The 27,333-nt window shown below is 42.8% G+C and overlaps 1 protein-coding gene across 1 annotated transcript; it reads left to right on the forward strand.

The window, feature by feature from the left end:
• The first annotated feature begins 4,856 nt into the window (after positions 1–4,856).
• Positions 4,857–7,629, forward strand: HOXA1 (homeobox A1). Its single transcript, XM_003772078.2, has 2 exons — positions 4,857–5,517; positions 6,108–7,629. Exons 1-2 carry the CDS (start codon positions 4,875–4,877, stop codon positions 6,464–6,466), a joined length of 1,002 nt encoding a protein of 333 aa, XP_003772126.1. The 5' UTR covers positions 4,857–4,874; the 3' UTR covers positions 6,467–7,629.
• The last annotated feature ends 19,704 nt before the right edge of the window (positions 7,630–27,333 follow it).

The raw sequence follows: 27,333 nt of genomic DNA on the forward strand, positions 1-27,333 counted from the left end.
TTCAGGGTAGGAAATAAAAAAATCAATATTTCATTCTTAAACCTGTTTACATGGCAGATCAGGGTTCATTAAAGCTTTGGAGTCAGGTTAGCAAATTGAAATCTAAAATGGAGTGTGGGTCAGCTCAACATCTTCTAAAATATGGAAGATTCCCAAGTCAGAGCAAAAAAAAAAAAATCTATAAAATATCTAAAATGCACTTTAAATGAACATCAATAAAATATGATGTAGGGCTGTGCTATTGGGTTGTTCTGTTTTTTTTCCCTCCTCTTATTTTCTTCCCTCTTTTTTCTCCCCCCTTTCTGTGAATTGTGTTATTTACCGTGAGAAAACAGAGTGCAAGCAACATGTGTGAGTGGGCTGGTCTGATTTACTAACCGAAGACCTTCGCGGTAATAGCTTGGCAGCTACAATGAGATCTTGGCTCTGTGGGTGTGTGAATGCGTGCCCCCCTCCACCTCCTCAGACCCTCCCCAACCCCCTCCTTAAAGAACTATCCAGCATCTGGGAGAAGGAGCGGGATTGTCTTTGCCGGAGCCCAGCGGAGAGAGGCTGAATTGGGCTGGGCAGAGCTGGGCTGGGCTGGGCTGGGCTGGGCTGTGTGGGCCAGAGCTGGGAAAAGGGCTGGATGGGATTCTTCCTACTGCTCATAAATCAAACTCTTTCTATGAATGAGAATGTCATCAAAGAGATCAATTGCAGGAACACATGCACAAATACAAGTCCTCTTACGTATTTGCCCGAGCTGGGGATCCCCGTCTGAAAGCATTAAGTTAGGAGGCGTTTAAGCTATAAGTCATTTTTATTGCTCTTTTAAAACAACAGCTTGGCTAAGCTGCCGGTGCCACGAAAAGCTCCGAGCCTGGGCTTCCCCCACCCCCACCCCCCTCCCTCCTTTCCTTTCTAGGAGAAGGGCTTTGGGCGGAGGGAAGAAGCGCTTTAAACCTAGCCATCCTCTTTTTATTTTAATGACGATCTCTCCTCCCTTCCCCTGACTGCCCCAAAACTTTCCATTTTTTTTTTTTTTTTAAACATGGAGTTCTTTGATCCCTCACTGCCGACCCCCCCTCACCTCCTCGGGCCCAAAGCGGGCTCTAAAACTGGTTCGTCAATTCCGAGATCAATTGCCTCCGGAGCGAGGGGAGCTTTTTGCCTTCAAGCCTCCCGGTCGCCTCGCGGCCAATGTTCTGTGAGATGGCCGGTGGGGAGAAAGCGCAAGAAAGGCGAAAGACGCTGAAGGAAGTGGCGGAGATGGTGTGGACTACGCCGAGCCTGGGGGAGCCCGGCCCGGGCAGCCGAGAGGCTAAGCCGGATGGGGAGAAGCACCTATGGGTACAGTATCTCGGTTTCTGTTGACGGCTTTGCCTGTGTGAATGTGTGTCTGGGGGTATTTACCCACACCAGGGAAACCCCTCCATGGGGCTTCTTCCACTTAGTGGGAAAGAGGAGGGAGAGAGGGAAAAGAGGAAAGAAAGGAAGAAAGGAGAGAGGAAAAGGAGGAAGGACAGAGAAAGAGATGGGAGTGAGAGGAAGGATTAAAAAAGAGGAAAGAAAAAAAGAAGAGGAAAAGAAAGTGAGAGGAAGGAGGAAAAGGAAAAGGGAAGAGAGAGCAAGATGAGGAGGGAGGGAGGGAGGGAAGAAAGAGAAAAAAGAGGGAGGGAAAGAGAGAAATAGAAGTGGGATGGAGGATAAGAAAGAGAGGGAAATGGAGGGAAGGGGGGGAAGTGTCAGAGAAATGAAAAAAAGCAAAGGAGAAAGGGGAAAAAAGAAAGAAGAGAAGAAAGGAGAGAGGGAGAGAGGAAAAGGAGGAAAGAGACCCGGAGAGGGTCGGTGGGAAAGCAAAAGGGCAAAGGAAGGAGGGAAAAACAGAGAGAGGAGGGGGATGGGATAGAGAAACAGGCAGTGAAAGAAAGCAGCCAACATGGGGAGGCCATAGAACACATTCGATCATTCCCTATTATGTTTCATTGTGACAGAGCAGGCCACAGACTCCTGGGCCGAGTGGGAGGCTAACAAAAGAGATGAGCTTTTAAAAGCAAAGATGTAGAAATGGAGAAAAGAGGGGGACTCTAAGTGGAAGCTGTGCTCCTGCAAAGGAAAGCCTTAGCTGGGATGATTGTCCAGCTCTCTCCTCAGTGTCTCCCCAGCCCCCCAACCCCTGCCCCCACAATCTCTGAAAAGGAACCTCAGAATTGGATGCTGGCCTGGGAAGAAGGGAAAGGGGCAATGCCCCTCAGCCACCGTCCAGATTCTTTCTTTTCAGAGGTTCCAACCCGCCTGGTGACACGGTGGTGATCCTGATGCAAGAGGCTGTATTGGCTCACTTGGGGCCTGCTTCAGTCTCTCATTAGGGCTATGGGTCAAATGGCAAAGGAACAAATGAAAAAAGAAGGGGAAACAGTACTGGGGGGATATCTTCTACCTGGGAGAAGGGAAATGAAGGGAGGTGGACTGAGGGTGCTCCTGGGGGAGCTGGAGAATACTCTGGAGTTTTGTTCTCCTATCTTTAAGGAGGAGGCTATTGGGGGAGGGCGCTCAATATGGAGGCGGAAAAAGGCTTAAGGTTTATATTTTAGGATACAAAACAGAAAGGGAAGGGGGGGGTAATACCGGGATTTCAAATGGACCCCATTAAAAATCTAGTTCTTAAAACTGGAGAGAATGCGAGGAAAGCAATAATCAACCAACACCAGCCTCTGGATCTGGGCCCTCGGAATCAACGCTTGTGCTGGGGTCTGCTCTACCCAGAGCCCAGACATGTATGCCTCCCTAGCGAGCAGCCCTGCCCAGCGGAGAGCGCCCTTCTCGGGGAGCTCTCGGCTTTGCTGTTTGGCCCAACTCTTTCCTATCAGTGTCTCTGACTGATTCTGCTCGGCCTTTCCCCTGCCCTCCCAGGATTGACACAGAGGCTAGGGCCTAACAGAAATAAAGAAGCCCATTAGTGGCTGTGAGAGAACGAAGGTGACTGGAAACAGGACCCTCGCCTGGGAGGAGATCCCTCTTAGTAGCAACGCATCCCTCTGGGGAAAACTAGGCAGCCAGTGCAACCGAGAAACCATTCAGGGGAGGCTGGTTCTGGCTGTGGGGAGGGAGGGAAAAGCTCGCTTTTCATCATCAACCATCTGTCGCCCCTCCCACTTGGCAGCCCCCCCCTCCCCCCCCGACTCCAGACACACTGGATGGTGGCCCGAGGAGTGTCCGGGTTCGGTTAGGGTGTGGGGGGGGGGAGGAAAATCGTGAGCAGCCCCCCCAGGATAGAGGAACTTGATCATAGATCATTCTTAGCCCTCTCCCTGATTTTCCGCCTAGGCACCTGGGCCAGGATGGGGTTCGACAGAGGCCTCCGATGTCCTGGCCTGCGAGTGGTGGCCCCTGGGGGAGCCTACCAGATGGACAGCAGCGCCGGGACCAGCCCCAGAGCTGGGCCATATTTGCCAACGTCTGCCCCTTCTCTCCCCCCCCCCCCAATCCCTCTGCAGTTACTGGCGGGTCACCTCGGACGAGTATGGATTACGGGGAAGGAGGAGCAGGGGGGAGAACGTAAGGGGGGTTGTGTTGCCACTGCGGCCTTTTGGGTAATCCAGGGTCGCGCAGCTCTCCCGCCTTTGGGAATCGGATTACAACTACGTCTCATTGCCATTCTGATAGCTGGGGGACTGGGGAGGGGAAGCTCCTTGGCTTTGGAGACCTTCAGTGGAGAAGTCCTCCTCCTCCTCCTCCTCTTCCTCCTCCTCCTCCTCCTCCTTCTCCTCCTCCTCCTCCTTCTCCTCCTCCCTCCTCCTTCTCCTCCTCCCTCCTCCTTCTCCTCCTCCCTCCTCCTTCTCCTCCTCCCTCCTCCTCCTCCCTCCTCCTCCTCTTTCCTCTTCCTCCCTCTTCTTCCCTCCTCTTCCTCCGCTCCTTCTCCCCCTCCTCCTCCCCCCTCCTCCACTTCTTCCTTCTCCCCCTCCTCTTTTTTCCCCCTCCCTCCCCCTCATTTTCTCATCTCTGCTCCTAACCTCCTCCCACACGGGCCTGGAGATTTCCTCACCAAAGCGTCCCCTTCCTTCTCCCAGTCGCCGTTCCCGAAGGGAACCATGGTGATGACAACTACAGAACCGGGCAGCTAGGGGCAGCGCGGTGCACACTCACCGGGAGGCGGGGGCTCGGGTGCGGGGAGATCTTCCTCTTCTTCCTCCTTTGCTCACGCAGGGACCGGGGGTGGTGGGGAGGGGGAGAGGCTCTCCCACTCACCTGCAGTGGTTCTGTCAGATCAGTGCAGACTGATCCTCAATCCTGCAATCCTGACTGAAGCCGGGACACTCCCGCCGAGCCCCATGTCCTCCTCCTCCTCCTCCCTACTCTTCCTCCTCCTCCTCCTCCCCTCCTCCTCCCTCCTCCTCCTTCCCCCCTCCCCCTCTTTCTCTTTCTCCTCTCTGGGCCCCAGGGATCTACCCTACTCCCCTATTCCCCGGGCAACTCCTACAGTGGGGCCGAGCGGAAGCCTCCAGCGGCGGCGGCGGCAGCGCCGGCGGCTCCTTCTCGGACTCCGGCTCCTTGTGGGCCCGGCCCCAGCGCGGGGCTCCCGCCGCCGCCGCTGCCGCCGCCGCCGCTGCCGATGCCGGGGGGGCGACTGCGCGTCACCTTGATGGAGGAGCGCCCGGGATTTAAATGCCACTGAAACGGTGATCCATCACCAGCAGGAACAGGCAAACTTTCGCAGGGGGCTCCGCCATTGGCTGCCGCGGTCACGTGCACCCCGTCCCTCTCTTCCCCCTCCCCCGCCCCCTGCACACTGTACATTCATATCATTTTTCTCTTTGGCCCCATGGAGGAAGTGAGAAAGTTGGCACGGTCACCCAGGGCAAGGAAGGACCCGGTCACTGTGTGACAGGCAGATGGACAATGCGAGAATGAGCGCCTCCTTCCTGGAGCACCCCATCCTCAACGCAGGAGACTCGGGGACCTGCTCGGGCCGAGCCTACCACCCCGACCATGGGATCCCAACTTTCCAGTCGTGCGCGGTCAGTGCCAACAGCTGCGGGGGCGACGAGCGCTTCCTGGTGGGCAGGGGGGTGCAGATGAGTCCCCCTCACGCCCATCACCACTATCCCCAGCCGGCCGCCTACCAGCACCTCAACAACCTGGGTATGTCTTATTCCCACTCCAGCTGTGGCCCGGGGTTCGCATCGCAGAACTTCAGCGCAGGTTACAGCCCCTACTCATTAAATCAGGAAGCAGACGTAAGCGGCGGGTACCCCTCTTGCGCTCCCGCTGTTTACTCTGGAACTCTCTCATCTCCCATGGTCCAGCATCACCACCACCACCAGGGTTATGCCGGGGGCGCGGTGGGCTCGCCTCAGTACATTCACCACTCATATGGACAAGAAGCGCAGAATCTGACCCTGGCAAATTATAATAACTCCTTGTCCCCTCTCCATGCCAGCCACCAAGAAACCTGTCGCTCTCCTTCAGCAGAGACGTCACCTCCAGCACAGACCTTTGACTGGATGAAAGTCAAAAGGAATCCCCCCAAAACAGGTCAGTTCTCTTTTCTGCAGAACACCTGGCCGCTGCCGTTGCTACCTTGGAGGTCTGGTCTGGGGGCGGCTGCTGGGGTGGCTGTGGGCTTATTTAGGGTCTGAGGGAGGGGGAGCCAACTCAAGATTATGGCTAGGTTTTGGAGAGGGTGGGTGGGCTGGAAAACTCCGGGATACTCAAGTCAATGATGCCCAGGAAGTAACAGACAGAAGGCCAGTCCCTCTCTCTGGCTTCCTGAAAGTAGGAAGGAGGGTCTTTTTTTTTGGGGGGGGGGGAGGAAGGAATTGAGTGGGGGGGGGCTGTAAGTATTTCTGGACTCTTATTAGTCACGGTTTCTGCTCACATCAAAGGTTGACTTCAAGTTAATACTTTGTATCTCATCAGTCACCTTTCTAGGAGTTCAATGTGTCTCTTTAGCGACTATGATGGGGAAGCTTGTCGGGTATAAATCACTCACCCGCACTTCATTTAAACAAACAAACAAACAAAAAACAAAAAGAAAAAAAAAACTAACTTATACTTGAACAACAACAACAACAAAACCCCAAACCAAACGACTTCTTTTTTTTCTCTCCACCCTTGCCCTCCAGGGAAAGCTGGCGAGTACGGGTATATTGGCCAACCCAACACAGTGCGCACCAATTTTACCACCAAGCAGCTTACTGAGCTGGAAAAGGAGTTCCATTTCAACAAGTACCTGACCAGGGCCAGGAGGGTGGAGATCGCGGCCTCGCTACAACTCAACGAGACCCAGGTGAAGATCTGGTTTCAGAACCGCCGCATGAAGCAGAAGAAGAGAGAGAAGGAGGGCCTGCTGCCCATTTCGCCCACCACCCCGTCCCGGAACGAGGAGAAGGCGGAGGAATCCTCAGACAAATCTACCTCCTCGCCCTGCGTCCCCTCTTCCCCGGCCTCCTCTACCTCAGACACTCTGACTACCTCCAACTGAGTTTGCCCCCGGCCCCTTTCTCTCCCCCCGCCACTCCAGTGCAGAACTGCTAACCCGAAGCACATTCTTAGCTTATCTTTCCCTTCGTTTACAATTGTCTCTCTTTCTTTTTGATGTTATCTTCAGGTCTTCTTCGGGCTAGGTCACTGTTTCAAGAGAATTTTGGCCCAGAGACTCAGAGGCTGGGTGGGAGTAACTTCACTAATGGTGGGGTGCCACCATCTGGTCTTCTGATGGCCTCTGAGCCCCCCTCCCACTTCTATGATTGATTCAGATCTCCTTTGGAAAAGCTCCATCAGTTCCTCCTCCCCAGGCTCGCAGAGCGGGCCATCTCTATCGCCTAACTTCAAATTATTTTTTTCCTCCTCTTCCTCCTCCTCCTCATCTCCCGGACACTCAAGGCAGGCAAAAGAGAATCGAAGACCTCAAGAAGAGGATGCACTATGAAAGTGTTTACACAATTCATCTTTTTAATTTAATGCATTCAGTTTCTTGTGTAAGAGTTTGCTGGTTGTAAATACTTTAAGAGATTTATCTTTATACAGATTTTCTAGAAATGATGTTTAGTTTAGGAGATTAAAACAGGGTGGACACACTCCCAAAGCTGGGTGTAATTTTATACAGGACTAAAAGTGAGAAAAATAAAGAAATCAGACTGGACTGGTGAAGCCCAATCAGATAATTCACAGGGAAGTCTCTCTGTGTCTTTGGAAGAGATAAGGAGGCCTGGTCCGTGCTGGATTTATTTTTATTTGTATTTTTGGTAAACCTGGCTGGGTGTGCAGTATCTCTCTTCTCCAGCATTCCTCTGGCCTCTGCCCTGTTCAAAAATTGTGCTGGATTGTTCCTGAACCTTAGGGCATATTCTCTCCCAACATCTTATTTCCACAGTAATCTTTCCCTAGATTTGATGTATCTCCAACCCAATCGTAAATGTGATGAATGGCGAAATGAATGTATATTTCATGTGATTCGTGAATAGACTTTCTGCATGGTGCACAATGGTTTGAGCCCCCAAAGATACTACACTGAGTTCTATCAGTTGTCCTTTGTGGTCCCACAATGTTTCTGAGTCTCTGTACAATCATGAAAAGTTCTGCGATTCCAAGAGTATGGAATCCAGAGCAGAATTTACGGGTCCTAAAATATCTGTAATAAAAATATTCACATTTCAGATGTGCTTGGGTTTCCTTGTATCTCCCTTCAATCTGTTGTAATTGATTTCAATTCGGGTGGATCATTTCATGTGGGAAGGGAAAGGGAAGGGATTTTTTTCTACTTTTAAAGAGGTTACTTTTTAGTGGATGAAGTCAATTTTTTCCTCCTCTTCCTGCTGCTAAAATCCACCTGTATCATTTTCTCAGCTTCATGTTTGACACTTATACTCTGGTTTGGGGTATGCGGACACACACACACACACACACACACACACACACAATTTTTTTTTAAAACGGGAAGGGTTGTTCTTTTTTCAAAAGTTGAAATCATAGGGAAATTTATGAAGTAAATCTATTTTTGCACAACTACAGGAACTTCCTGGGTCAAGTGCTAACCTTTTCACCCCTAACTGAATGTTGACATATATATAAACAGACCTCCCTTCAAAAGCACAAACTGTCTTCAGTCAGTCTTTCCTCACATCAGTGAACCAACAATCAAGAGACTCACATTTAATTACCTCCGATATGAAGCTGTCCTGGGAGTGGGAACCCTCTCTCTCCCCCTCATTCCTATTTACTCACCTTTCCCCTTTGTTGATTGCCAATAGCTTTCAATATCTTCTTCTCTGTCCCCCCTCCATTCTTCTTGTCCCTCTTTTATCTCCTCCTCCATCCTTCCCTCTTTCTCTTAAACTCCTAGTCATGTTTCATTCATCTCCAAACTCAAATTGATTTTAAAAGCTGTGCCAGATCTGGAACATTTTGCTGGGAGACTTCTGATTCCTGGCCATATACCCCAGTTACCCAGAGGCCCCAGGTTCCCTATTTTCCCATCTATTTTCAGGTAAACTTGTAAGAGTTTCTTCAAGGTCTTACATAGCACAGCTGCACCAAGCCAGAATTCAGGAAAGGAGCCACATTCAAAACTTCAGGGTTCACACCTCTGTTCTCTCCCAAATCTTTACCACCTTTACTCTCTCCTCCACCTCCAACACAAACGTTTTAGCGGAACGTTCCGCCTCAAGCTTCCAAAAGGGGGAAAAAATTCTGGCGTCCTCCAAAGAACAAATAAATATTTCTCCTAAGAAACAAATAAACAAACAGCCCGGGCTTTCTCCCTTTTCCAACAAAGGAATGCTTTGCCCCGAGAGTCAGGGCTGCAAAGTTGCTGGTTCGGTGGAGCATCTACGTGAGATTCTTCACTTCCTTGTCAAAGGAGACAAGTCTCGATTTGCAGGCGGGTCGGCCATATCAAGGGCACCAGGAGAGAGCTAGGGCTCCCTGCCTCAACCCTGAGACCGTCCCTAAAAAGACGACAGTGGATGGAGCCCAACTTCAAAGCGGAGCCAAAGATTTCTTTCATTTTCCCGCCAGGGCTTCTACTGTATCTTTTGTTTATTAGTGTAAGGGCACAAAACAAAACAGATGGCCTCCTTCCAAATACTTTCAAGTGCTAAAGGAGGCATTTGCATACCACCGACCCTGATTTCAATATCTAAGAACAGAGGGCTCCCAACCCCGAGGCCCCGGCGAGCAAGTGTCCAGGTACCGGCTTTTTAATGGCACTGGGAGGGGGAAAAGGATCAATTACAGCGGAATTGACCACGACTTTTCTCCGTGGTGGGATAAATCAGCTAACGAGCAATGCATTTAGGACGCATTAATATACCTTTCAGCAACGAAAACATTTGTATCTTTTTAACTGTCCCAATCGATTTAATCAAAATAGCTTAACATGACCTACTTCAAGGTCTTTCTCTCTTTGGGTCCAGGAAGAAAGCAGACAACTCAGTTAAAAAAAAAAAAGAAAGAAAGAAAGAAAAGCAAAATTGAAACTCCAGAAGTAGCTAAAATAGGGGAATCCTCCTATCTTTACAGATTTAAAACCCATCTTGAGTGGTGGATCGCAGGATGCGGAGGTTTTGGAGATCCTCTTTCTCGATCCCCTTGTTTTTACCAAAGGATGGCTCTGGATAGGACCATGGTAATCCCCCGTGATTCAGGTTCAGGGGGGTCTCCCAATCCCAGCCGGGTTTTAGATTTTTTTCCTGCAGCCCCCTCCCATAGAGAACAGGCCCCCCTCCCCTTTCAAATTTACTTTTGGAGCTTAGGCAGAGGCTGGGGTGTTTTCCTCTGGGGCAATCAGATTCCAACCGATCAATATTTACTCAGTCTGAAAGGGTTGTTGAAAAGGCAGCATCAACAAACTGCTTAGCTGCTCACCCCAGTTTAATCTCAGGTTCACCGAAAGTTCAAACAGAAATTAATTCAGAGATGGGTCATTTTAGAAAGAGCCCTCCGCTGAAGGCAAACAATTCCAGTCCCATCCCTTTTGAGGAGGGGGGCATTTTTCCTCTTCTTTTTTGGTTAGATAGTGTTTCCTAAAAACTTAAAACACTTTCCTTTCCCTCCCCAGGGATGTGTTTTTTTTTTTTGGGGGGGGGGAAGTAGTTTCCTTGCTTTCCTCTTCCTGCCCTCCTATTCTAGCTTTTCCTTTACCAATTCATTCGTCTTGGCTTGGCTTAAACTAAATCGCATCGAATATTTATAAAACAAAATAAAACACACCTTAAATTAGGCTGATGGAACGGATCCTATTTATTTCTGCAGCCAGGAGCTATGAAATAGGGCTCCTAGTGCTATTAGAACACATCTCCTAGGAGCAGTACTGGCCAAGATTGGCCAGGGAAGCCCATTTATGCCTGAATCTTGCGGCCTCTCTCCTTATCATCTCTCTAGGCCTGGGTGTACAGTCCCGCAGGGGAGGAGGTGGGAGGAGAGGCTGGAGTAACCAAGAGGTAGCGAACATTGGGGGGATGCCCTGGAATTCTGATGGACTCTAGCTTCGTCACGTGTGTGCGTTGTGGGGAGCAAAGGACAGGGAGAAGTAAGATGGAAAGGAGGGTGAAGAGGTTACTGTTGGAGATGGGAAATGCTGCACATTGTGGCTAATTGCCACGGAGCTCCAGGGGTCAGAGTTCACGTAATCACTGCATAAATGAATGCTGAATAGGGACTTATTAAACTCTCTCCTAATGTCAGCTCACGCTCGGCCAAAAATACGAATATTCCCGGCCAAGAAGATGCATCCACGAGGAAGGATTGACCCCTTTGCATTTTGACGTATGAAAAAGACGAGCCTCTCTTTCGTGGTCTCCACGCTCCCCCGTTTATTTTGAATACAGGGAGAGATCGTTTCATTTTCTGATTGTGCTGCAATATGCTCCACTTAGCATTTTCAAGAGGCAGGAAAGAACTGCTCACAGGGATTTCTCTCTTAGGGTGGCCTGTTTGGGAAGAGACAGACGACTCTAGGGTAGAAAAGCCCCCTTGGCGCTACATTTCTGAGGGCGATTTTGAGGTTCCTGATTTCTGATCCTTCTTGTCGAGATCCAGACATAGTTTTTGTTCCTCCTTTTTTCAAGGGCAAAACGGGTCCCTCTCATTTTCTGGTGCACGCACTATTCCTTTCGGGGGGAGGGAACCACCATTCCGCCCCTGTTTTTGTTTCTTTCACACACCTGCGAGAGGAGGGAGGGAGGCTCCCTGTGTTCTTGTTCCATGGTTTTCTTACTTGACAGATCTCTGGGTTAATACTTCAGCTGAGGGTTCCAGTCTGGGGATCATTTGGGGAAGTGATCTTCGAGCACCCCTCTCCCCCCTTCTGTTAAACCATCATCAATCGAATGCAGATCCTAGCAATTATACACTGGGAAACTAGCGTCGTTCCAAGAATAAATACATTTTAAGGTTTGCGAGAAGGCATGAAAAGTTGTGGGAACTGGTTCTCAGAAACATTTTAAAAATTTAATCTAGATCTGGGAAAGAATCAACGTGAAAGGAAACCTCCGGCATTAAGGCTTTGACCCCATTAAACTGGCAAAGGTCGCTGTCAGGGAGGCGCACGGCCCAGGGGCTCTCCTAACACATTCCAGGTTGGGTTCTCACGCTGAATTATCTTCCTGTCCTGGCTCTATTCCGCAGCCTGGACTCCTTACCTGTCTCTGCCCGTATTCTTTCATTTCCTTGGATGACTCACTCTCTTATCTGGAAACCCGCCCCTTACCACTATCAACCTTCGTCGGAACGTTAACTTTGCACCTTTTCCTTTCTGCCCGTCGAATAGACTCCTTAGGTTAGGGATATCGGGCCCAACGCCAGCATAGTGCTAGAGGCTGCTGGGAGAATCCCAGGAGGCTTATCTTACACCATCCTGTAGGCAATCACCCCGGTCATCGAATTCAGCTGACCTTCGATTGCCACTACAGAGAGCAGCCGGGCGGCTCAGCTCAGGTTGGCTCAGTGCATCTTTCTCTTCTCAATCGCTTCGTTCCCTTCTCCCTTCTTCCCTATCGCTTTGTGATCCAGAAGCACAGGAATTTTCCCTTCTAGCCCCACGACTCCATAACAGCTGCATCTGGGTTTTGGCTATAAGAAATCAATTACGGTCTCGGCTTTAGCTTTCAACTTTGGGGACACAAGTCAAGACATGTATCCCGAATTTAAAAAAAAAATCCTCCCGGGAATTAGATGAATATGAAAATGCACTTTTTCTTCTTCTCTGGTGTGGAGTCAATTTATAAGGAATCTCAGGATCTTTGAGCTTTTCGTAAGAAATTAAAAATAAAATCAACCAACAACTATAAGTTCAATATTATTCCGTGTTTTCCCCCTCTCAAAGACAAACAAACAAAACCCATCAGCAGCAACAAAACAGGCCAATACAACCTTTCTTTTTATTTATTTGTTTATTTTTTTAAATAACTTTTTATTGACAGAACCCATGCCAGAGTAGTTTTTTACAACATTATCCCTTGCCCTCACTTCTGTTCCGATTTCCCCCCTCCCTCCCTCTCTCCACCCCCCTCCCCCAGATGGCAAGCAGTCCTATACATGTTAAATAGGTTACAGTATATCCTAGATATAATTTATGTGTGCAGAACCGAACAGTTCTCTTGTACAACCTTTCTTTTAACAGAAAATAAGGGAGAGGGGAACTTCGGTGTGAGGCCATCTTCCCGATTTTCCCTCTTTGGGGGAGGGGGTGTTAATATATTTTAAAGAAAAAGCATTAAATCGAGGCTCAAATAAAAGCTGGCATTTCTAGGTTCTAGGCACCCACTCTGATGTTCCTTCTAAGGATGCGGAGTTGGGTACAGGACGGGGCTCGGATCTTCCAGTGGGCTGATAGACTTCCCCAGGGCTATGTGGGAGCGAGTCCCAACGCTTTGCTTCCGTTCCAAGAGCCGTCCCAGTCATTGCTCGGAACTCGGACTGATCTGCTCTTAGTCCTGAGATTGCTTCAAGGTCCCAAGGCTGAAGTTCGGCTGCATGGTGTCCTGGGAAGTCAGCTCACTGTCGCTTCTCTCTGGCGACCTTTCTAGAGGAAGCCTCTACTTTCTTTTCTCACATGGAGCTCTGATCAAAAAGCTAACCGAATCCCTGCCTTGGGGGAATGATAGAGATTCTTCCTCGGCTCGGTTAAAGCCCTGGAAAGTACGGACAGGGCCCTTAGGTAGTTAGCCCTCTCCCCTATCCCCATTTCCCCTTAACACTTCACCTCCAATGCGCTGGAGATTGGGGTTAGAAGGCTCATCTTTAAAGGTTTCGACTTTGCATTTGGACTATCTAAAATACTGGGAGAAGAACCCAATGGGTGACATCAGCTTTCTGCAGGTGTCTTAAAAGGAATGAGTAGTCTATGTAAATTAATCACTTTCCCTGGAGTTCTCTGCCTCCCTTTAATATCCCTTTCCTTTTGAAGTGATACTGACTCTTCTTTCTTCCTCAGATATGGAATTATTTCCATTGAGCTTGGATAGGAAGAGGAAGAAAGCAGATCTAAAGGCAGCAAAGGTCCCCTTAGATGTAGCAGAGGAGCCTGAAATGTAGGACGGAAGGCTCAAAAGACCCAACAATGCAGAATTTTTTTGAGCATCAAGGCTCCTAGTTTCTCACCCTTTTTAGTCTTCCAACTTCCAGAGTTGTGACAACAAAATGAAGTCAGAAAACAAGAAAAGTCCAGAAATCCCTTTTGGGAAAACAAAAGGAGTAGAAAAACCGAGCACTCTTAAGCAGCAGAAACTTACAATGTAATTCCAATACCACCCCCCTTTTTTTTCCTGTAGATCATGAAGATAAGGAGAAAGAGGCAAGCAGTCTTAATCTGCAATGTAAAACGAGACAAGAGGCCACATGTTCCCTCCATGTTCCCAGATCTCATGCATCCAGGTCTCTCTCCCCCACCTCCTTTTTTCACCAGAAGCCAGTCAAATCATTTGGGCCATGAACAAGATGTCCCAGTTCTATCAATTTCCTGGCACATCTCAGATGTTTGGAGATGGAAAGGACCTTGGAGACATCTTGTTTAGCCCTTTTATTCCATTCATTCAGTCTCTCAATCATTTCTCTAATCCACAATGTGCCAGACCTAAGGCTACACACACACACACACACACACACACACACACACACACACAAAGTGAAATAATTTATCCTCTAAGATGACCTTCCCAACTTCTCTCAGCCCCACTGCCCTACCTGACCCTATTCTGAGCGATGCCTTTCTAAGGCCTGTGGAGCCTGTACCACAGATTTTTATTGTCTTGTCCTTCCTTATAATCGCCCCATTGTACCAGTTTTCTTTTCTGGACCAAATCAAAAATCTCTTGGGGTTAAAAAGGGACTCTGCCTTATAGTTACACTGAGAATATGGTCTAGGGAAAAGAAAAATGCATTTGAGCATCAAGAAACCTGACTTCTAACCCTGGGCCTTGAGCTCCTCATGTGCCTGTGAGCAAATACTTTAACTTTGTGCCTCAGTTTCTATTTTTGTAAAATAAGGGAATGGTAATGCTTCTAAGGTCCTTTCACTTCTAAAATTGATTAGTTTTTCAATAGTTCCCTTGGAATGCTTCAGGATGACAATTATTTCTGCCTTCTTTAGACTAAACGTGCACAATTCTTTTGATTGTTCCCCCACATATTGTGCTCCCACAGCTTCCCTAGACATTAGCCTTCTTGTCAGTATCTTCCCTCAAATGTGAAGCCCAGGACTGAACACAATATACTGTACATGGGGCCTGATTGGGGTGGAGGACAGCAGAGCTCTCCTCTTCCTTTTTTAATTTATCGTAAAGGACACATTAATTTTTTTTTAGCTATCAGATAATATTATGGCATGATAAGAGCTCAAAGTTTTGTAGTCAAGGAATGGATTAGTGCAAAATAATCCTGATCTGTGGCTGACAGTAATTGTTGAGAAAACTGCTTCTAAAGAGATGAAGGATCATTTGCAGACAGTCGCCATAAAGCCACAAACTAAAAGATTCAAATATTTGAGAAATTTTATTTCTGCAGAAACAAGTATAAAAGGGATGGTGGAAAAGAATACAGATCACACATGGCTCATTTTATTTCTTACTCTAGCTGCCATGTGGCTCTGAGAACATGGCAACTAATGCCCAAGTCCTGTCTAGGTAAATTTGATCCTGGACTTTGAACATACTCTTCTCTACTTTTTTCTTTCCTGACTTTCCATCCAATATATGTTCAGCTAGACATATCCAGGCTTGGTCTGTGTAGAAAAGATACGGCAATCCTGAATCTTTTGAATCAAGCTTACTCTCTCTCTCTCTCTTTTTTTATTTAATAGCCTTTTATTTACAGGATATATGCATGGGTAACTTTACAGCATTAACAATTGCCAAACCTCTTGTTCCAGTTTTTCACCTCTTACCCCCTACCCCCTCCCCCAGATGGCAGGATGACCAGTAGATGTTAAATACATTAAAATATAAATTAGATACACAATAAGTATACATGACCAAACCGTTATTTTGCTGTACAAAAAGAATCAGACTCTGAAATATTGTACAATTAGCTTGTGAAGGAAATCAAAAATGCAGGTGGGCATAAATATAGGGATTGGGAATTCAGTGTAATGGTTTTTTAGCAAGCTTACTCTCAGGAAAGGAGAAGAGTCCCTGCCAATTCCTCCTACTAAGAACACAAGGGGCTTTGTCCAGTTTTTTCAGAAGCCAGAAATTAGGAGTTGTTTGGACAGTGTAGAGCTAGGGTGAAATGTTGAATGTCTATTCACTAGTCCCACAGACTGTTTTATATTCTGATGAGTTGTAAGTATCAGCCTCCCATAAATTAATTACTGAATCCTATTTGTCTTTCTGAAAATGTATATAGTGAAGTTTTGAAAAATTGTATATAGGGAATAAATACTTGTCTCATACCTGATTAAACAATATGGATTGAGTACCTTTCTCCTCCCTTTTGGGGGAAACCCTAGACATGAGTAGAGAACTTATTCTTAATCGATTTCCCCCCAGGGTGCCAGAATAGCAGATATAATGAGGAAAAAAAAGAATGTTAGAAAAAGAAACTGACCTTTTTACTTGGAGTCTAGGCTGGCCAGATTCTCTTAGGCCTGAACCCAGTCCAGTCCAGATCAGGTGTATGAGTCTTTAGCAGAGGGCCGCATTTAATAGAGAGAAGGAAGGGGGCTGTAGCCCTTGATCTCAGCATTTGTCATTAATGTTAGATGATTATGTAGATAGTTGTAACCATATGGAGGTTGAATTTTTCATATTTTTTATTCAGATATTTGGTATCCTTTGAACTTGGTTGTATTTTTAAAATTATTTTAAAATTTGGATTATTTTCAATTATCAAACTTTTATTTTTCCCCTTCTATTTCCTCCTATTATATGGAAAGAAAATCCTTCTTGTGGGCAGGGAGTTCTGGATCAGTAATTTAATTGGTGTGGGGAAAAATCTAGCAGGGCAAGTCAATGAAACTCCTATTTTACTCACTTATGAGAAAATCCTCACAGTTTAAAGTCTAACTGAAATCTCTTAACCAAGAATAACTAAAAGACCCATGTTTTCCAAGAAGTTAGGACAAGCAGGCTAAGGTCTTTTGCCTTTCCCTAGTAAGGATTTTTGCCTTTCTCTGGATCATGCTGGAAACAACAGGAGTCAGCCCCTCCAGAAATTTGACTGGCACAATGTCAGAATATACTTCCCAAAAGTTCTTCTCCACCCTGATCAAGTTCCTCCAGACTCCCTTAGAAGGATATTGTGAGAATAAATAAGATTTCCAATGAAGCATTATGGGCTTCTTGGGAAGAAATATGTTGTAAAAGCAATCTTTGTTAGTATTAGAGCACAGTATTAACTTATGTTAGCAGTGGAAGCAGCAGTAAGAAAGAGTATTTACTTAAATATTAAAAAAACACATACAACACATTTAAGTAGTTACAGAAATGACAGATAAAAAATGATTTCCCAAAGCAGACAAATATTAAGCAAGATCTTACTTAGGAACTCCAGAGATCTTAACGTTCTTTATGAATACTGACCTTAAGTGTGCATGTGTGCATGTGCAAATCAGAGCCTTTATTGTCTTTTATTTATTATTTCCAATTTTTAAACCTTTGTATTTAAAGTTTTGAGTTCCAAATTCTATCCCTCTCCTTATCCCTCCCCTCCCCTTTTCCCTGAGAGGGTAAGCAATCAGATATGTTATACAATATGCTGTTATGTAAAACACTTTCATATTCATTATTTTGTACAAGTAGACTCAAAGGGAAAAATGAATAAAAAAGTGAAAAATGACATGCTTCAGTTTGCATTCAACTAATATCAGTTCTTTCTCTGGAATTAGATAGTACGTACTTTGGGATTGTCTTGGATCATTGTATTGTTGAGAATAGCAAGTCCCTTGTAGTTCTTTATCAAACAATATTGCTGATACTATGTATGATGTTTTCCTGGTTCTGTTTACTTCACTATGCACAAGTTCAGTTAAATCTTTCAGGTTTTTCTGAAATCAATCTGTTTCTCATTTCTTATAGCACAATAATCCATGGCAATCATATGACACAATTTATTTAGCCATTCCCTAATTGATGAACATCCTTTTCATTTCCAATTCTTAGCCACCAAAAAAAGAGCTGCTATAAATATTTTTGTACAAATATGTCCTTTCCTCTTTTTTTGGATATCTTTGGGATATAGACCCAGTAGTGAGATTGCTGGATCAAAGGGTATGCACAATTTTATAACTCTTTGGTCATAGTTCCAAAGTGCTCTTCAGAATGGTTGGATTAGTTCATGATTCCATGATTAGTGCTTGATTGTCCCAGTTTTCCCACATGCCTTCCAACGTCTCACATTTTCCTTTTTTGTCATATTAGCCATTCTGATAGATGTGAAGTGGGTATCTCTGAATTATTTTAATGGAAATTTCTTAATTGAAATTATTTAAATTTAAATGGAGCATTTTTATGTGGCTATGAATAGTTTTGATTTCTTTGTCTGAAATTGCCTGCTCATATTATTTGACTATTTATTAATTGGGGAATGACTTGTATTTTTAGAAATTTGACTCTTTTTTATGTATTTAAAAATTTAGATATGTGTTGCAAAAATCTCCTCCCCCCATTTTCTACTTTCCTTATAATTTTGCTTGCATTGGTTTGTGCAAAAGTTTTTATTTTCATATAATCAAAATTATCATTTTTGTAATGCTCTCCATATCTTTTTTAGTCTTAAATTATCTTTCATACGTGAAGGTCAGAGACCTTCCCTAAGATCCAACTAAATTTTTGCATGCAATAAGTGCCTTAATATGTACTTGTTGAACAAAACTGAAGTGCACTAAGTTAATTAGAATGAGACATAATGGTGGACTTTGAATTTAGTTTTTTGACCTGTGAGACCTTGGGCCAGTCATCCAATTTCTCTGGGTCTCAAATAGCTAACCCATGTCTATCTCCATTTCTCTTTTTCCATGGCCAGAGGCTTGGAAAGCCTTGAAGAGACAGAATACACAAAAAATATGGATTGTATGAGTTAGAAAAGGAAAGAATAAGCCAGTCCCAGTCTTGGATGCCATTTTTACTAATGCCAACAGTTCTGATCGGACATAGTAGTTGGGCATGGAAGATGAAACTCATGGGAAAATGGTTTTATTTTTGAGTAAACGCAAGAGAACAGTTGAAAAGACTAGACATTATCTCCGTCCTTCAAGAAAAGAAAGACACTGTCTTAGAGAGAAAAATGCTGGTTTGAAATCAGAGGACCTGGGTTTAATTGTCAGTTTTGCCACTTGCTATCTATGTGGCATTAGGCAAATGACCTTAACCCCCTGAGCCATTTCTAAATGAAGATGTACTATTGGATGACCTTTTAAATGGCTTCTTAGTTTTAAATCTATGAAATATGATGCTCTAGGAAGAGGAAGAAGTGGAAAATTAAGTTCTCTCTCTGCCCTTCTCTCTCTCTCTCTCTCTCTCTCTCTCTCTCTCTCTCTTTCTCTCTCTCTCTCTGTTTCTCTGGCTCTCCATATAGTCAATAGAATATTGGGTTTGGAAGCAGAAATACTTGAGTTCATGCCATCCATATTTATAGTTGATGAGCAACAATGAATAATTCTTGTTACCTCTGTGATTTTCATTCATAAAATGGGAAATAATAATACCCATAGGGCTGCTGTGAGAGTCAAAAGTGATAATGTACATGAAAGCCTTTGCAGACTGACCATTATTCTGTAACTATACTAATAGACAAATGAATCCATCTCACTGTTTTGATTGATGTCTATTTTTTTTAAAGAAAAAGTGTGAGATGAATCACAAGAAAGCGAATCTGGACAAAACTGTGAAAAGAGAATAGTCAAGTTGACCCACTCACATTTATATGTGTACCCTAGCCCTAAAGTTCTGATGATATTGGACATAATTATCATAAAATACTCATCAAACATCTTTAGGTAGAAGCCGGATTAGGTATTTTAGTCTTGTCTTCTTTAATACTTCAGCAGATCAGGGATCTCATTAATGTGGATGCTCCTTCTGATAATGCAGGTAGAAAAACCACTCCATGTCTGCCCATGCTGAGGAATGCTTGTCTAAATCCTTCTATCAGTCTAAGAGAGGGGGTCCATGGAGCATGCTGGAGGTGTTGTTATAGAGGTCTCTTGATATTATATGGCCGTAAGTGTATAAACTAATCATTGGTTAACCCCAGATCCTCCCCCTCTAGTCATATATTCTCTAATGAAATCCTTTATATTGCCTCAACCTGTTCATATTCCAGAAGGAGTATCCATTCTTCCTCCCCATTCCTCCATGAAATAGATTGAACCAATAGGAGAAATCTGTTCCAGATGGGAGCAGAGATATACCCAGAACCCAAGAACTCTCTGAGGACTAAGACAGACAGAGCCAGATGCAGAGAGGCAGCCATCCAAGGGAAGAAGGATCTTTAAAGGACAAGACTCCTTGAATCAGAGAGGAATTCTTTCTGTGGGCTCATGAAAGGATTCCCAGTGACCAGAAGTTATTGTTATATTCTCCCCAAACACATGTCTGCTCTTGTTAGAATTCAGTCTCTCGTGGACCTGTGTAGACTTATGGGAGAATATACCTTCAATTTTTATTGTTGTTACGTTATTATTATTGGTGAGAGGGATATTTTGTACCAATTGTTCTAATCATACTACTTTAGTACTAGTCCTTTGTGAAAATAGTTAATTACATCTGGCTGTTTATCAATGGGAAGTACACGGGGGAGAGTTCATGAAGCACAGTACAAGAAATGCCAGCCAATCATGGCTATCCCTAGAATCATGAGGAGGGGAGTCATCGGCTGCTCTCTGAGGATCTGGGCATCTCTCTCTCCAAATTCAGTGCTTAAAGGAGCTCTGAGAAGCTGGCCATCCCAGAGATGCATGGGAATTCATCCTCAGGAAAAGGGCAGGTTAGTCCAAAGAAGTTCTGGAGGTCAGCGCCAGGAAAACTTGTGGTTTCAAAGACAGGAGACTTGATTTGGGTCAAAGGAGGCAGATAAGATCTTATAATCCTTATTATATCTTATTATTATAATCCTTATAATCACTTATAGGATCTATAAGTGATGAGAATAGAAGACATTCCAAGTGAAACTGGTAACCGAACCTTGAAGTGAGTATGAGTTGGAACATTTTTTTCCAATTTATATTTTTAATATAATTTACATACAATTAACAAAGACAATACATCCCAACCTAGGCAGATAAGATCTTATAATCCTTATTATATCTTATTATTATAATCCTTATAATCACTTATAGGATCTATAAGTGATGAGAATAGAAGACATTCCTAGTGAAACTGGTAACCGAACCTTGAAGTGAGTATGAGTTGGAACATTTTTTTCCAATTTATATTTTTAATATAATTTACATACAATTAACAAAGACAATACATCCCAACACTTCACATTTGACATAATTGTCACAAATGTTGACACCAGAGAGGGAAATATTCTAAAAAAGCACAGAGATATACTGTAGGACTTTTGAAAAAGGTTACAAAACAAAAATAGCATTAAAAACTAAAACCATATCTAATATGTTAAAAAATAATATAATAAACATCTGGAAGTCTGAAGGCAAAGAAAGGTATTAAATCTGGGAGAAGGAGGAGAAGAAGAGAAAGGTCTGGAAGGAAGGGGCTAGCCAGGAGAGGACAAAGTCAGGCCAGATTTTGAAAGATGCTTCATCCAGTAGCAGCGGCTGGGTCAACTAAGCTAGGAGGCAAAGGGGAAAAAGAAACAAGGTCCCCTTCTCTGCCTCCCTTGATTGCCTGAAAGCAGTAGCCCCCTCTGGGATCTGGATGCTAAATTTGTCCCTGATAATACTTTGTGATGACTCAAAGACCCGAATCAAAAGTGATCACAGTTCAACACACCAAGAGATCTGAGATCTTAATGATGTGCTCCCTTCCTTCAGCAGTTCATGTCTCGACCTGTCCACATTTTCTGATCCTGTAATTCTTGTGTGTGACATTCCATACATAATCTAGAAAATTTCTCAAAATCTGTGGGTACTCCGAAGTACTTGGGCCTTTCATGAGCTAAGCTCAGCTCTCAAGACATGACTGGTCCACCTCCTTTAATGATCTTCCATTTCCTGTTATAATATTGCTTCCATAATTGGTAATATGCTGCAATGTATTTGAATAAATGAACGAAAAATAATTTATTAAGTATTTACTATCTTCCAGGCACCGTGCTAAGTGATGGGGATGCACATTCAAAATTAAGGCGGTTTCTCACCTGAAGATGTTTATGCTTCAATGCAGGAGACAGTATATTTATAGGAGTGGTAGCTAAGGAAGGGAGTATCCACGAACAAGTCATTGATTGATCTACAAGGCATGGGAAGCAGGAAAGCAGGGAGAGGAGAAGGAGAAGATAAAAGTGTTGCATCAGGGTGGAGGGCAAGGTCTCCTAGGAGAATGGATGGATAGGATGTGAAACAAAGCCTAGTCTAGTGACTACGTAGGGGAATCAGGCTAGTTGAGTTACCCAAGATCCTACTATGGGAATTCCAAAGCTGAATGGATTGACCCCTTTCGCGTCCTACTCTTTTCTTGTAAGAACCTGCTCTTTGGATGACTACACAGACCCCTTCTCTTTCACTGAAATCAGAGGGACATATCACATGAGGACAGAGTGGTGACCTGGAGTAAGTACAACAATAATGACACTTATGGGACAGGGACATACATGTGACAAGGATGTGTCTCACTCCCCGGCATGTAGACATGTATTTTGAATTATATTTCCCAATAGATAGGACCATTTTCTGTTGTCATAAGTCACGTTCTTTTTCAGTTCCACTTGGGATCAAAGCCAAGAGAGATAGGAAATATTGATAGTAAGTTATGGCACACAAGGTGATCAATCTTGCTCTCCTTTATGCCATTCCCAATTGAGTAAATGAGTTTTTGTTAACACTTTCGGTGTACCAGTATGGTTCACTGCCCTGATAACAAATGTTTGAAAGTCCAACTAAAATGATCAAAAGTTCTATATGCTCAACAAAAGAGAGAATAGAATCTCTAAGAAGCAAAGAACAGGTTACACATGAGAAGATTTCTGGAAATTTTACTTATGTATGAATCACAATCAAGTCTAATCATTCAGACTTGAGTTTAAATAGATATTTCCATAATGATGACAATCTTTTTTCCTATGGCGTGACATTGTTATAATAAGGTAAAATAATAGGAGAGATAAGTAGCTGTTATAAATGGACCATTAAAAGCAAGAGAGTGCTAAAGTTATTATTGATTTCTCCCTGTCTCTTACTTTATAAAAACTAATGTACGATTTTGCAATGGAGTTACCTATTTCAGCAATAAATCTTTGAGGCAAGGCCGATAGTCTGATGTTTTCACTTATATATAATTTATGGTTTCATTGATTTAAAATTCCGAACATCTCACCCTACTGGTATGGACAAAAATATTTCCTAACTGAAAGATATAAGAATCTTGGGATAATGCCATTTGGTAGGATAGCTTTTATTGAAGAGTTCCACTTGATCAATGTTAAAATGAAATATTTTGACTTTCCTTACAATGTCAATTTAAAGATACAAAATGAGGAGAAAGATTCTGGAACCTTTTCATCATTTGGGAAATTGATTCATCTTGAAATTTAATTTTTGTTTCATCTGGGATGGGGATTAGCAGCCCAGGGTTGTGGAGCTACATTTTAAGGCAGCCCTGGCTTCTTTTCTGGGTGAGTCATAAATAAGAATTGTGGGAAAACAACTCGACCGATAGCTTGAAGCGACACTAAGGCAAGTAAGACTGAGATCCTGTGATTCTTTTCATGCTCTGGATTATGGAAAGCTGGCGTTTATGTTTTTCCAGTCAATATTTGGCATGCATTCCTTGGGCTATATACATGCCAAGATAACAGACTCCAAAATGTCTCCTAGATCCCTAACCACACCACTGCTCTCTCTGACTTTGAATGCCGTGAAGTCGTTCCCCTTCTTTTGCCTCTTCTTAAATATAAAAAGCCACCTTTTGTTTTTACGTGGCATTCACTCTCAAAGTCACCCAATCATCAAATTCCTTCTGCCTTAGGTTCTCATCTCCCCATTCTACACTTTTTTTTTTTCTCTCTCAATGGTCTCAGTTTCCATGAACTTACCCAACATATCTTTGTAAATGACTGTCAAATCTTCAAATACAGCTCTCATTGCTTTTCTGAGTTCTAGTTCAATCATCTGTCTTTTGGAAATCAATCAATCAATCAATGAGCATCTATTAAGAGTTACTATATTCCAAGCACTATATTAGATCCTGGGGACACACACACACACACACACACACCCAGTTCTTGTTCTCAAGGTATTTATATTTTATAGGGGAGAGGGGAAATGTCCACATATCTGTATTTACAAAATACATCTCTGCCTTGAGGCCCTTTAGGCATCTCCAACTCAGCATGCCCCAAATATAACCCATTATTTACTCCTCTAAATCAAAGGAGGATTCTTCACCTTTTCTGTGTCCTGGATTCCTTTGATATTCCAATGAATACTAGAGACTCTGATTTGAGATTTTTTTTCATTTGAGTAGTATTTTCCCCAATAACATGTAAAGATAGTTTTCTTTTTTTTTTCTCAATAGCTTTTATTTTTCTAAATACATGTAAAGATAGTTTTCAAGATTCGTTTTTGTAAGACTTTGTGTTCCAGACTTTTCTCCCTTTCTCTTTTACCCCCTCCTTCCCCAAGGCAGCAAGCAATCTGATATAGGTTAAATATATGCAATCCTTTTAAAACATATTACCATAATTGTCATGTTGTGCAAGAAGAATCAGCCCACAAGGGGAAAAAAAACAAGAGAAAGAAAAAGCAACAAACAAACAAAAAGGTGAAGATACTATGCTTTGATCCACATTCAGTCTCTGTAGTTCTCTCTCTGGATGTGAATGACATTTCCCAGATCTGTTGGAATTGTTTTGAATCACCAAATTGCTGAGAAGAACCAAGTCCATCACAGTTGATCATTTACAAAATCTTGTTGTCACTATAGACAACATTATCCTTGTTCTGTTGACTTCATTGTTCATGTAAGTCTTTCCAGGATTTTCTGGAATCAGCCTGCTCATCATTTCTTATAGAACAATAATATTCCATTACTTCCTATACCATAACTTATTCAGCCATTCCTCAATCGATGGGCATCCACTCAATTTCTGATTCCTTGTCATCACAAAAAGAGCTTCTATCAACATTTTTACACATGTGGGGCCTTTCCTCTCTTTTTTGATCTCTTTGATATATAGACCCAGTAATGATACTCTGGATCAAAGAGTATGTACAGTTTTATAGCCTTTGGATATCATTCCAAATTACTCTCTAGAATGGTTGGATCATTTAACAACTCTATCAACAACATATCAGTTTTCCCACATTCCTTTCAAAATTTATCATTATCTTCCTGTCATCTTAGTCAATCTTAGAAGTATGAAGTAGTACCCCAGAGTTGTCTTAATTTGCATTTCTCTAATCAATAATGATTTAGAACATTTTTCATATATATATATATATATATATATATATATATAAATGGCTTTATTTTAAAGATAGTTTTAAACATTCATTTTTGTAAGATTTTGAGTTCCAGTTTTTTTCTCTTTCTCTTCCCTCCCCCTGCCCAAAATGGCAAGTAATTTGATATGGGTTATGCATTTTGCAATCATTTAAAATATATTTAATATTTTTTATTTTTATTTTTATATTTTAATATTTAATATTTTAAAATAAAGTATATTATCCATGTTGTGAAAGAAACATCAGAACAAAAGGGAAAAGTCATGAAAAAGAAAAAAACAACAAAAAAATGAAAATAGTAGGCTTTGATTTGCACTTAATCTCCATATTTTTTTCTCTTGATGTGGATGACATCTTTCATCACAATTCTATTTGAATTGTCTTGAAGGATAATGTTTGTGGGTTTTTTCCCCTGTCATTAATTTTAAAAAATTTTTAGGTTATACATATACATTCATTTTTAACATATTTCCATGAGTCATGTTGGAAGAAAAAAATTAGAACAAAAGGAAAAAAACCATGAGAAAAGAAACAGTCGGGAAAAAAATGTGAAAATAGTATGCTTCAATCTGTATTCAGTCTCCATAGAACTCTTTCTGGACATGGATGGTATTTTCTAGAGAATAATATTTTTAGATAATTGTAGCAAATGCAATATTTCAATTAGAGTTTAGGGTTGTGTTTTTGTTTTTCATCTTAGTTCACAGACTGCTCCCTCACCCCAGAAATCTCTCTGAAGATTCAAGTTAAGAATTCCTATTCTAAATATTCCCCTCTTACTCCCTTAATTTTGCACACATCTGGGCCTTGACCTTTAACTTATATAGATCAACAACTGAAGAATCATCTTCAAATCTTTACCCTCCCTCACTCCTCATATCTAATAAACTGTCAAATGTTTTTTTTATTTTACTTCTAGAGCATCTCTTTCCCCTTCTCTCCAATTATTCGGCTATCACCCTAGTTCAGGTCTATTATAATAATCCCTAAAAGTCTCTCTGCCTCTAGCCTCTTCTTTTTCCAATTTATTCTTCACACGATTACCAAGGCGATATTCTTTTTTTATAAAACAATTTTTTCAGTTAACAATCATGTCTATTAAATTAAATATAAAAAGAAAATGGTGAAGGAAGTTACTACATCTGACAGTTTGTTCAGCATTCCACACCATAGCACAATGGAGAGGAAGAGCGTATGTTTCATTGTTTGTTCCTCCTAGATCAACATTGATCAATACAATTTACTCAGTTTGGCTTCCTGTTCAAGCATATTATTGTAGTGCATCCACTCCTGGTCCTGCTAACTTTACTTCAAATCACTTTATATAATAAGTCTTCCCAAGTTTCTCTGAATTCCTCACATCCTTTATTTCTTACAGCACCATGATATTGGATGACATTCAGGAACTAGAGTTTATTCAACTGTTCCACAATCAAAGGGCATGCACTTGGTTTCCAATGGTTTTTCTACAACAAAAATTTTCTACAACTTCTCTGATTATTCTGGTCCACAGTAGGAGGACTTTTTAAAAAATTGATTCCGACTTCCTTGAACTTACCCCTTCTTCTATTGTTGATGAAGAACATGGGTTTATTCCCTTGTGCATCTTCCAAGTCTACCTGTTTGACATTATAACTGAAGTAGGTAAGACAATCAGAGAGAAGTAATGAAATGATTAAAGATAGCATTAATTTGAAAAAAGTTTTGCTTAACCCCTTCCTTTTTTTCATCCTCATTTGAAATTAATGTCCTGCCCTCAATGTCTCCACAGCCCACTAGAGCTAGAGAATAGAAGTCTAACTTCACCATCATGAACACATTTTAAATTGGAATGAAAGTGTATGAAACACAACCAACGTGGCAAAATTAGTGAATAACCTCTCTGTTAATATGGTTTTAATTCATTAATTTATTCACTCACATAATCAGTGAAAAAATGTCAGAGAAACGGAATGGCAAAATAGAGCATTGGGCTGAGGATAAGAAGAACTGGGTTCAAATTCCACCTTTGGCAATTCTGTGTGACAAGTCACGGTCTGAGCCTCAGTTCCCTTATAATGTATAAGGGAGGAACTGGACTGGGTGACCTCCAAGGTCTCTTTCTCCTTAAGATGTCTGATACTTTAAAACTAATAACCTATGAATTAAGAATTTCTCGCTGCTCATTCCTTGGAGAGAAAGCAGTGGTATTTCATAGTGCCATCAATTTTATCTGTGATAGGTCCATGTCAGAATCAGAGTAATTAGATGGCACGAAGACCCTGTGAAATGTGTTTGCACTATCGCCT

Source organism: Sarcophilus harrisii, chromosome 5, assembly GCF_902635505.1.
Source record: "Sarcophilus harrisii chromosome 5, mSarHar1.11, whole genome shotgun sequence".
NCBI lineage: Eukaryota > Metazoa > Chordata > Mammalia > Dasyuromorphia > Dasyuridae > Sarcophilus > Sarcophilus harrisii.

What these genes read in the sequence shown, in the direction of transcription:
- HOXA1 (XM_003772078.2), top strand. Translation starts at nt 4,875, where the DNA reads ATGGACAATGCGAGAATGAGCGCCTCCTTCCTGGAGCACCCCATCCTC. An exon ending in AAGGAATCCCCCCAAAACAG is followed by an intron (nt 5,518 to 6,107) that starts GTCAGTTCTCTT and finishes CTTGCCCTCCAG; the next exon opens with GGAAAGCTGGCGAGTACGGG.